This window comes from Diabrotica undecimpunctata, chromosome 3, assembly GCF_040954645.1.
Source record: "Diabrotica undecimpunctata isolate CICGRU chromosome 3, icDiaUnde3, whole genome shotgun sequence".
NCBI classification, from domain to species: Eukaryota; Metazoa; Arthropoda; class Insecta; order Coleoptera; family Chrysomelidae; genus Diabrotica; species Diabrotica undecimpunctata.
The window spans coordinates 161,162,072-161,174,875 of record NC_092805.1 but is presented as its reverse complement, the minus strand read 5'-3'; the positions used below and the strand labels follow the sequence as shown (position 1 = coordinate 161,174,875).

General features: G+C 34.2%; 1 protein-coding gene across 1 annotated transcript in view; it reads right to left on the bottom strand.

Moving 5' to 3' along the window:
• LOC140437714 (uncharacterized) overlaps positions 1-12,804 on the bottom strand; it is a 312,507-nt gene that overhangs the window by 134,437 nt on the left and 165,266 nt on the right. Inside the window, exon 3 of the mRNA XM_072527378.1 lies at positions 1,398-1,482. Coding sequence (XP_072383479.1) covers positions 1,398-1,482 — 85 coding nt within the window. The remainder of the gene's footprint in view (positions 1-1,397; positions 1,483-12,804) is intronic.

The following is a 12,804-nucleotide window of genomic DNA, read 5'->3' as shown; positions in this document are numbered from 1 at the left end:
AACCGTGAATAGTTAGTGCCTGATATTCTCCAATGATCTTTTCTGCGAGGGGTTATAGTCTATGGTTAAGTATACTGGTAAATATTTTATATTCACAACACAGCAAGGAGATTACCCTATAGTTTTGACAGTGAAGTTTATCGTCCCTTTTATTCATTGGACAAATGATACTCAAATTCCACTTTTTTCGCATTTTCTCTTATCTCCATATTCTGTGTATGATCTCATATATCCTTTTTGTTATTTCTCTTCCTGAAAACAATTTTGCGGGTATTCCATCACATCTAGGAGCTCTTCATTTTCTGCCTCTTGCAATAGCTCATATTCTGTGTGTTCTACATATGTGCTTCATTTCGTTCTTCAGTTGCCACCTTACCCTCATCATCAAACCATTGGCCATCTTTCCTTTCTTTAGTTCTTAGCATCGATTTTGCTGCAGTTAATATGGTTCTACTTATTAGGTTAACTGATCTATCGATCTCTCTTTATTTTCTTCATATTCAGTCAGCTTCCTTTTTATTTCTTCTTAAAAATTTTTTTTGAGTTTCGGTGTTTTCTGTTTTCCCAAATTTAGAATTTTCTTTCTTGGTTGATTTTCTTTTACCTGTTGGCTGATCCTGTAGGTGATCTGAGTCGCAGCATGCACCTTGTCTACTTTTTACGTCCAGAATGCTTATTGCTGACCGCTTTTCTATCAAGGCGTTGTCTATTCGGTTCACAACATCTTCTCTAGGAGACATCTAGGTGTCTTTGTGTATGTGTTTGTGGGGAATTCGGTTTGTGATCATGGTTTTACTAGATACAAAGTGAATAAAATATTGACCGTCTTATATTTCAACAATAAATAAAAAAGGCAGCAAAGGCAACTGTGCAGTTGTATACTTGCAACTGGGTATATGAAACATTGAAAACAATAATTAAAAATAAATACTAAATAAATAAATAATAAAATAAATAATAAATAAATAAAAAAAAAAGATATAGAAGAGGGAAGAAGGAAAGAAGAGGGAAGATATAGAAGAGTAAGTCAGAATTTTACTGTGGCAAGATCGAGAGTAATGCAAGTAATAGTAAAATAACCTCAAGGAACCAAGAGGTGGTATGAGTTTACCTCGTAAAAGCGATGGCAAGGAAATTCATAGATAAATACAGTAATTGGGCACTATAGATAAGCGTAAATAAAACAGAAACATAGAAGGTATACAATAGGACCTCATACTGTAATGTAATATTTTGATAGCATTTTATTTTAATCATATTGATGAAAGGCAGAGAATTCTCTTTGGTAATTAAAAAATACCCGTAAATAGAAAATTTAAATACAAAATTGAAAATTTGTTACACACTCTGTAATGCAATATGAGAAAGTGTATGTAATAATGGGAATAAGTAGTTACCTATGACGCCTCTTCTTTTTTTTCTTTTTATTATAACCACCTAAACCATCTGCCGATGAAAAGTCTTTGGAATTATCTAATTGTCCTGAAACAAACGTAAATTGTAATTAATATTGGGTATAAATAGCATAGACATAAATACAAATAGACTGAGCGCTGCAATACAGTCGCTGCAATAAGTAACATATCGTCTGAGCTGACAGAGGGATTTACAAATCGAGGATCAAAATTATTGTTGGCCTTTGCTGATGATCTAGATGCAATCGCTCATTCAACAAAAGACGTGAGAGAAGTGTTTTCACAACTCGAGGAGGAAACAGGTGGGCTGAGTCTTCGAATAAATGAAGAGAAGACGAAATACATGCTAGTAACCAAAAGTCCAAGAACCAAGAGTTAGGCAGAACATAACTATTAATGACCACAACTTCGAAGTAGTAAAAGAGTTTAAATATTTGGGTCGAATAATCACAGATGGCAACCACATGGAAAAAGAGGACTCAGAAAGGATAGCTGCGGGGAATAGACCATTATACTCCCTCTCAGCAATATTAAGATCTATTACTTACTACTACTACTACTGCTACTAAAATCAAAATCTAAATTAAGATTATACATGACAATTATTTTCCCAGTTGTTACATATGGAAGAGAAACATGGATTCTACATCAGCGGAAAATAAATAAGCTACTGGTACTTGAAAGGAAGGTTCTCAGAATAATTTTTGGTCCTCAAAGAGATGAATTGACAAGTGAGTGAAGAAGGCGCCGCAATGCTCAATTGGTGATTCTGTATTGTACTGAAAACACCGTCAGGCATATAAAAGCTAATCGGATAAGATCGACAGGTCATGTGGTAAGATTAGAGAATGACGGAGTGCTAAAGACAATGTTTTTTGAGAAACCAGACTTTAAAAGATCAGTAGGCCGTCCAGAAAAAGATGAAAGGATGATGTTAAAGCTGATTTATCTAGGATTGGGTACAACAATGGGGAAATGGAAGCGTAAAATAGTAGAGGATGGAGGGCTATAGTGGATGCGGGGAAGACTCACTCTGAGTTGTAAAGCCAGTTAAGAATAAGAAGAGGTAAGTTAAACGCAAAATTTATAATTAACCAATAAGAAGAATTCTTTAGTTTCTGGCTTTTGGACCGAATAGAAGAGGAAGATCAAAGAAGACCCTTCTGGAGACGGCTAGACAAGGCATGTCTGTAAAGGATAATAATTTTAGTATAACCCAAAATAGAACCTATGATAGTGGTGCTCACGAAGAAGCCACTTACAAGAAAATATGTTAAACTTTTTATACATTAAAGTTTTGCTGGTATTAAAAAACTAACGAACAAAAAAGCAGCAAAATTACGTATCAACATATTTATTAAAATGATCTTTTTAAGTAAATACCTAATCGCAAAAGTCACTCAATTTACGTCCTTAAACTATTTGGCCGTATACAAGTAATTTAACCTCGGTCGCCGGAGATGAGGGTTAAGCTAACTGTCCGACAGGCGTGTCGTGACTTATGAAATACCATTGGGCCATTAGCACAATTTATGGGCTCCCCGCGCCTCCTGCTCCCTATTCCGGCGACCAGTTCGTTGATTACCTCGGATGTTATTGCTTCCAACCCTTTTATGAGCCGTGTCACGGCAAAGTTGCGTTATAATTAACAAAAATATTTGCCGAGAAGGAAAACAAAATATTTGGAAGACGCTATAATGGATAGTAATTCGACTTAATACAATAGTTACTAATAATTCATAAATAGGTGTTGGGTGGTGACGGTAAGCTACTGTTTGTTCAACTTAATTTAATTCCCTGTCTTTATCGTATTTCTATTACAGTACCGTATTATGCTTATCGTATATTCTCATAAAATTTGTAAATGTTCTAGATGATATTGCCACCGACATACCAATTAGTCGATAAGTATTAATAAAATCAGATACACTAACAATAGTCTATTTCCGAAAAGCCTGATGGACAGTAAGAATAGCTAATTAATAAAATAAATATTCTATGTAAAAACTATAGGCTCAAGATCAACATAAACAAAAGGTAACATCCATAAACGTAAAAAATTTGACTTTTTATAACCCTCGTATTCATCGCCAACTTTCTTATCTGGAGCCCACCACATGATTTCTCGTGGAAATTAAAGAACAAGATCTATCGTCGTCAAAAAGTATGTGAATGTATTCTTTCCATCTCTTCAGTTTGTCTTCTGTACGTATAAATATTTCATTATTATCATTTCTTAATATTGTTTTTTGTCTCCTTCTGTGTCTACCTGTCATTTCTTTCACTTTTTTATAGGCAGAAAAGGTGTCGTATCGTTCCTGAAGTTGTTCAATTTCTAGGCATTTTGTTGACATCTAGTTTTCTTTAGCTTCTCTCTACTTTTTTTTAATGATTTTATTAATTTGTTTGTATTCTATTGGGTTTGTTTTATGTCTTCGTCTTATGCCCATGAATTTCATGATCTCTTGTGCTTTCCATTCTTGTTTTCTGTTGTTTTTTTGTGAACCCAGTGTCTTCTTCTTGTTTCTAACAGTCTCTTGTTTCTAAGTCGCATTATCTCATCTATCTTGTTATAAAACTTTTCAATTTCTTCCATCGACCTGTCACTTGTTGGAGGATAGACCTGAATAATTGCTAGATGGATATTTTTAGATTATAGACTATAGAATAATTGCTAGGATAGACCTGAATAATGGCTTCTCTTGTTTTTGTAAACAGTTACTAATATTCTCTATTCGTCGGTTTTTGCCTCACGTCCATACATTTTAGCCAACTTGTTCGCATCTCTCCATAAAATATTTACACTCCCCAGGAATATCATTTGGTTCAACTGCTTTATATTTCTTCATTTTTTAAAGCGCTTGAACAACTTTCTCGTTTGTTTTTTTTTTTGGTGACCAATGTGTTACTGTTTCACTTAGCTTAACTGGTTCTCTATCAAATCTGAAGCCGAGATGTGAAAGTTTACAAAATCAGATCTCTCAGAAGAGTGAAAGACATTTCAAGGCTTCGTAGACATAGAAATGAAGATGCAACACCAGCGATGAATATCTACTTGATAAATGAAAAATTAATAGCAAACAGAAAAAAATAAAACAATATAGACACAGTATAAATAAAATTGAATAACTGAATTACAAGTCGAAAGAAAGAAAAATTGTAGGACGCCAAAAAAAAAAAATTGTTGAGCAGATGTCTAAGCACTGGAATGAAAGAGAAGAGGACGTTGAATATTAAAAAATGGCTTTTGGAACTCCTCTATTATCTAGTCTAACATTACTGTGACTATATGCAGGCTTAATAATGAGTACTACTTCATAAAACTATCAGTTATTCTACACATTTTCTAATAGTAGTTGGTACTTCTTTTATAATGTCAGATATTCATCTGGAACTTCTTTTAATTGTTTTTCAACATAAATATGCTCATTTTTTAGAAAATAAGATCATCACAATTCATGTAAATATGAATGATGACGTTTGTGCAAAGATCCAACGAACCTACTATATAACACAAATTTATATCTACGATATCTAGTACGATATTTATTAAGTTTACAAAAACACTAATTAACATTTATTTTAAATAACCTAAAATAAGATTCGAATCGAGTCTCTTTCCAGTCGCAGTATTAAAACAAAAGTAGAAAACGAATGTACTCGGCGTGTCCAAGGCGGAACGGGGAATGGAGCAGGATGGGAGGGTGTAGATTCATGCGCCCCCTGAACTCCAACAGGGGGCCGTCTCTACCCCCCAGGGACTCTCTTCACTTGGGCATAATTGAATTTTCGAACCGGTAGCTTATTGGGCGGCAGATTGCCTGTGCGGAGCGGCAACACTGTGGTGATTAGTTATTTCGTTTCGTTCTACCGGATTACGACATATGGGTAATTTTAAAGTTCGATAAACTTCGATTTCTTTGAGCACCGTACCAATTCGGTTGGAGAATCGAATTGGTTTTTTATTCTTTTTGGAGATTAGATCTGGAAATTATTGTGCTACTCTAGGGTGCGGTTTTCATTAATTTAAAAGAGGTATTAAATTTTCAGTCAATGGAGCAGATCTCGGATTTAATTTTTGTGTAAACATTTACGAAATTTTCACGTAAAATAGTTTTTTGATGATGGAATTTCCTTCGCTAAGTGCCAATACGTTACCGAATATTGGGGAGCCTTATGGCTATGCTTACTTTACTGGCATCGGCGCGGAAAATATCTGTAGTACTTATTTGTAACCATATCCTCCTTTACTTTAGCTAGAAGATTCTTCCAACACATCTTCTGCCAGGTATTTTTCATTGGAATAATAGTTTAATCACATAACTGTTGTCATTTTGCATTACGCAGCCTAGATATTTAAACGTTTTCCATATTTTCATTTCCTCTTTTTAATACTTCTTCTTAACACAGCTTGCGTGTTTGAAAGACTCCATTCCAGCGAATCCTAAATATCCTTGTATGAAACCACATTCCAAAAGCACTGGAAAAACATAATTGTTTGTTTTAATAATAATAATTTTGACCGGTCTTGCTTTTTCTATTCTACGTTTGATCTTCAAAAATGATCGCATTTGACCTTCCGCGCCTTCCGGTTCCCAGTCTCCATTTCTGTCTATCAGCCCAGTTTCCATTTCATAGATATCTCTAGGACATTTCCTTTTGGACTTTATCAAGCCATGTTGTTTTCGATGTTTCTCGTTTTTTTTTCTTCGCTCAGGTGGCAGTCAATCCAATCATAGCTTCGGTAGGCGATGGTCTGTCATTCTCTGTATATGTCCGTACCAAATCAGCTGTATGTGCTATAATATTTCTATGATTATGGTTGTTCTGTCCATGATTTGTCTTTTTTTTTCATTTGTTACTTACATCAATTTGGATATACCTGCTGATCTGCGCCAAAAATATCTGCAAGATTTTCTGGTTTAGTTTTATAGATCCTACTTTTCATGTATTCCCAATAAAAATAATTATTAGAATTTAAATCTGGTGAACAAGGAGGTCATTCAATACTATCTAATCTACCAATCTATCGCCCGGGAAATGTCGGATCTTAACATTTACAACAAAACGAGCTAAAGCCCTGTCTTGTTGAAACCATATCTCATTAAAACTGGCTGCAAACTTGTTTTCAGGGCACGTTCAATTTCTTTTCTAGTTAATCTTGTTAACGACGTTCTTATCAGTAACAATTTTATTCGTCATTATCTCACTAAACTGTAATCTACGGAGGTAGTCAACAACTGGATTTTGTAGGGTTTAAATGAATTCTTATGTACTAAATCATGTATTTGTGCAGCTCTGAGTGAGGATGTACGTGGATCTTCAACGAAACTTTGAATTAAATCTAAAGTTTTATTATAATTTATAACAGTTTTTGGTCTACCTATTCGAATGCCATCTTTTACTCGTCCAGTTTTCTTAAAGTGTGTTATAATTTTTTGTACTGTCGCCTTATGAATAGGAATGGTTTGGGAAAGTATCGTTAAATAAGTTGGCTTCTTCAATATAAGATCTTTTTAAATCACCATAGCCCTTCATTATTCTTCTTCTTCTTTATATGTAGACATGACTGTCCGTTTTTCAATATGCCTTCAGTAAATTGTCGTTCCATCGTTTCCGTGGTCTTCCTATTGAAAAACCGTCTCTTGCCGTCTTTACTACTCTATTTGTTGTCATTCGGCTTATATGATCGTTCCATTCTACTCTTCTATGCCTTACCCAGTTCTTGATGTTCTCCACCTTGCATCTATGTCGTATATCTGCATTTCTAGCTCTTTCCCATAGTGTCTTGCCGTCAATTTTTCTGTGTTTTCATCTCTGCTATTTCTAACATCCTTTTTGTAATCTCTGTGTCAGGTCGTGTTACTGCCACGAATGTCATTATTGGTCTGATGACTTTTTTGTAAATTCTGCCTTTCATTTCTTTCCCGATATTTTTATTTCTACATATTGATTTAGTCAGGCAGCCTGCGGCTCTGTTTGCTCTATTCACTTGATCTTCCACTTCAATTTCGAGCTTTCCGTAGCTAGATAATATGATGCCTAGATATTCAAACTCCATCACTTGTTCTATTATCTGACATTCCAGCTCCAATTTAAATCTTAGTAAATTTGCTGTTGTAACCATGCATTGTCTTTTGTTTGTGAAAATTAACATGTTAAATTTTCTCACAGTTATATTAAATTGGTGCAGCATACGTTGTAAATCGTCTTTACTTTGAGAGAGTAGTATTGCGTCGTCTGCATAGCAGATTATTTTAAGTTGTTTTTCTCCCATTTGTTATCCTTTTTTAGTTCTTACTTTTTTTATTCTTTCATCCATAATCAGGTTGAATAATAGAGAGCTCAGGGAATCTCCCTGTCTTATCCCATTGCCAGGTTCAATAGGGTCGGTTAGTTCTTCTTCCACTTTTACTTTTATTGTGTTGTTTTGGTAGATATTTTCGATCGTTTGGATTATTTCTAGAGGTATCTCTCTTGCGTACAATAAGTGGATAACGTCCTTTAATTTGACCCGGTCAAATGCCTTCTTAAGGTCTACGAAACATAGATATGTCAGTTTCATGCCCCTCATTATTAAAACAGTAAATCGCTCTTTTTCATTAAAAACCATCGCTATTGCAGAGCTTTAAAAACACATGTCAACACATGTTAAAACAACTGTCACCTTTAGTTAATAATACAATTTATTTTACAAAACTTTTCAATAAACGTCACACTATTATTAGTTTTATGAGTTAATGTCACAATCACAGCACTCTATATTCATTACTGAATTACTTCAAAACTATTTGATACTAAGAACTTTTATTTATTTAAGATAAAATACCTAGTGTTACATATGGTTGAACTCGTAATGAAGTGACCAAAATTATCCGCCAAATACTTCTAAAAATTTTGAAACGAAGTCAGTTTGAAATAAATCCGAATTCCGCCCCTGTCGCCACTTCCACTTTATAAACTTTGAGCAAGACCTAAGCACTAATTAAATAAAAACGTAATTAAGGTGTCATTCCGCAAGCTCCTACACACATAGGTACACACAGTACACCGAGACCACAACTACCTGTTTTTGTTTTTCTCACTTCGTGCGTATCATATTCCACGACCGTTCTCCTCACTTTCAGATCTAGAACAAAAGCAGCGAAGAGATTAAAAAGCTCATGGTGTGAAAACCCATGAAGAAGGCGAGGTGTTAACGCGCGAGACGTGCCCCACCTTTTTTACCGCCCCTGCTAAGGGGTTACCCAAGGTGTGAAAAGATCGGCATCATGGTTGACGCTTATCCATTGTTTTTTTATTGAATTTCGAGCGATGCAATTGTTCTCTTTGTGACCAACTGACGCGTTTCCTCTTCTCTCGCTTTTGTTATACTCCTTTCCCATTTTTTGCTGTCGAGTTGAGTTTGTATATATTTGCGGAAGAATGTATCTACTGGTCCATGTCTGTTTGATGAGCATAATTAATTAATAGTTCTACAATAGAATTTTATAGCAAAAAACAAAACCAATATTTCAGAATATTTATAAGAACAGTATTTTAATTTCCTTATTATCTATGCTACATTTTTCCGAAGATTAAAGAATATAATAATAATTTTCATCTTACCTACCATTGTTCTAAATGCTTGATTCAATCACTCAATCTTATCCAATTATTTTTGTTAATTACGGAGCCCTAATATGCTCTTCTGCTGGATTCAGAAAGAGATTCCTCAAAGTTCCGCATCTAATATCTATAAATCTATTAATCGAAAAAGAAAATAAATATCACACGCCATGGGCACCGCCAGAATTATTTTCAGAGGGTTGCATTTACATCCACATATACTATTACTTTCTGTCGGACCGGTGTATTATAAAAACTCCCAGGTGGTATTTAAGGGATGATTGGATTATGTGCCACTACTTTCATTTAACACTAACACTAATACATGGACCTACGATAACCTACGAATTACTATTCTAATATCCACAATGACTAATTATTATTGATTGATTGCGTTCTATTTAAAATATTTATTTCTACGATCCGATATATACCGTATTTATACCTATAAATATCTAAATGCATGTTTCTTATGTTAGCTTAAATGTTATTGTTTATGAATCGAAGCCACTGTCTAGGTTACCAATACGTACTTTCACCTCAAGTCAATGGATTAACTATTGTTAAAAATATTAATGATAAAATATTTCTATTATAATTTAAAAATATTTTTTGTTTTAATACTTAGAGGCTAAAACCCTAGCGCATAGGAGGGGCATTGGATACCCTAAAAATCTCTACACAAATTTACGAAAGCATTTATTACTGCCTGATACTTTATGAAAGAATCGCCCGAAATATATGCAAAGACAACAATACCTGTCGAACTTATGTCACAATCTAAGCTTATCAAAATAAACCTAGAAGTCAGATAGAGAGAGAGAGAGAGAGAGAAAGAGAGAGACAGCTACAGGGAAAGAGAGAGAGATAGATAATATCTTCAAAACTATTTAACAAAAACACTTCATGCTATGTGTAGTTTACCCCTTTTTTTTCCATTGGACTCTATTCCGAGATTGTTGATTTAAATCTCGATTCATCTGTCTTTTTAAATGTCCATGCTGAAAATAATACTACCGCAGAGATAAACCGCAGAATTTGCACGGCCAACAGATGCTATTTTGGATTCAATCTCCTTATATCCTTAATGCTATCGAGAAATACAAAAGTAAAACTCTACAAAATAATAATACTCCCAGTCCTAACATGGTTCAGAGACCTGGACTCTAATAAAAAGTAATGAAAATATGTTAGGCTGTTTCGAAAATAAAGTACTACGGCGAACCTAGCGAGAGATTAAGAGATGAATGAAAGTGGAATGGATTGGATAAGACGGTACAACTTCGAACTTTATAGAATATACCAGGAACCAGATATTGTAAAATATATTAAGATATGACATCTGAGGTGGATAGGGTATGTAATGCGGATGAAACAAAATGGCCTAGCTAGAAAAATTCTTCTTGATAGATCCATTCAAATGACTGGATAGAAATTCTTGAGGAGGCTGGGACCCACTTGAGGTTTGTAAAGCTAGAATGATGATGATAACGAAACTGAAGACCTATAGACATATTAGCTTCATATATCACCTTTAAAAGTTATTTATGAAGATAATAACTAATATATTGACATCAGAACTAGACTTTTATCAACCTTGTGAGCAAGCAGGCTTTAGAGCTGGATACATAACAATTGGTAATTTGCAAGCCATCAAATCGTTAATTGAAAAGGCCATTGAATATAATAGATTCCTGATACTTGTCTTTGTCGACTTTGTCAATGTAGAATAGACCACAGATACTTATTCCTCATCAAATACATCTATAAGTATGCTACAGCTGGTGTAAAACTTAATGACCTAATATGAATACTATCATCTTTCGTATTTAAAGAAACGTTCGACAAGGAGACAACATGACAAAATTGTTTATAGTTTATCTAAAATATAACTGTAAAACAATAGATTGACTAAATTTGGTCTACACAAAAATATCTCCGTTAAAGGCATGGATGTCGAGCCATTTGACTTTTACAAGTATTTGGATTCTAAGATCAGAATAAGTAGAGACAACCTAAAAATCGAGCTGAAGAGAAGAACAAACCTAGTTTTGGCTGCATTTGTATTGGGATGATGAAGGATATTTTCAGGTCGAAGATTTCAATGTGTCTGAAAAGAAAATGATTTAGTCAGTGCATTCTTCCAGTGCTGACCGATAGTGCAGAAATCATAATACTCACAAGAACAACAGTGGGTAAATTACAACTTTGCGGAAAGAGCAATGTGTAACATAAGGGGTACAAACCTTAAGTTATTTAATAATTCGTAATAGAGTTACATTTTAACTATTTATTTGCATTTCAGATTGAAATTAGGTTATTACGAGAACGTGATATTAGTATAATAATTACTAAACGTGTTATTTGTATTTCATGCTGTCGTTAGTGTAAACCGTCCTTGAAAACGCATATTTAATGGCGTTCTATTTTCAATCAACGAATAATTCAGAACAAATTGCTGATAGACGTTATGTGAGGCAACTAGCAGCGACCTATCCAAATTAAAAACACGTTAGAAGTTTTTATTAAAAGTATAAAGTAATATCTGTCTTTTTTGGTGAAAATGAAATAGCTGTGGGAACCGAAGACCACAAATGAAAAGAATATTGTTACGGGTATCTCTATGTGATAAAATGAATAATGCTACTATACACAAAAGATCAGAGTAGCAGACGTTATTGAAACAATACCAACACTAAAATAAAACTGGGCAGGTATGTGCAAGAGTAGTTAATGATTATCAGTGGAGGAAAAGAATTTTGGAATGGAGACACCAAATACAAACAGAAACAGAGGTCAACCCTCAAAGAAATGGACCGATGACATACAAAGGTTACAAATGGAATTCAGATGGTGCAAAAGTATGCGTTGGGGGACCATACAAGGGTTAAGATTAAGAAGAATAATTAAGAAGAAGAAGAAGAAAATTTACGACGTCAGACAGCATAACTTGATATCCGTTTTATCGTATTTCGGAAATTTAAAACAAAATATGCAATTGACCAACCTGTAAAAGCTTTAAATATGTTTATTCAGATTGTTTCAAAATATAGCCTCTATAATATATTCTTTTACCTTAACAACTACTAAAAACCGAGCAGCGATCGTAAACTTTCTTTTTAAAAATTAAAAATCCCTACAAAGATCTTAACGCCGCAGTCTAAAGTACGGCTGTAAAGCTCTGTCTGGTCCTAAAAAGGAACTGCACTGCAGTAACATAAAACTAAAAACCAAACGGACAAAATGAACTTTAACTTGCCACTGCAATAAAATACATAACTAATTCACGACGTCGTAGTGCATGTTGTCCTTCTAAATTCAGTAATTTTGACGCTGACACTATTTATGTTTAGTTGTAGTGAATAATAGATGGAGTGTCGTTGGCGCAGCTGGTAGGATCAGTGGTTTACAAAAGTTTAAATCTGCTTTTTGGTTTCTGACTTGTAGAACGTGTATACGTTTGTAAATATGAGTAATTTTTTTTAGAAAAAATGGAATTCTTTACAATGTTTTAGAAACCATTTTGGAAAGACGTTTACGAAATTTTTAATTTCTGTGAATCATTCGAGCTGTGGGTGTATAGAAGAATTCTGAAAATATCGTGGACAGAACACGTCACAAACAAAGAGGTTCTGAGATGGATGAATAAATAAATAGAAATTTTAAATACAATTAAAACAAGAAAATTGGAACATATTACACGTGGAGACAAATACTTCTTCTTGCAGTACCGTCTCCTATCGGAGGTTGGCTACCATCACAGCAATCTTTACTTTGTTGG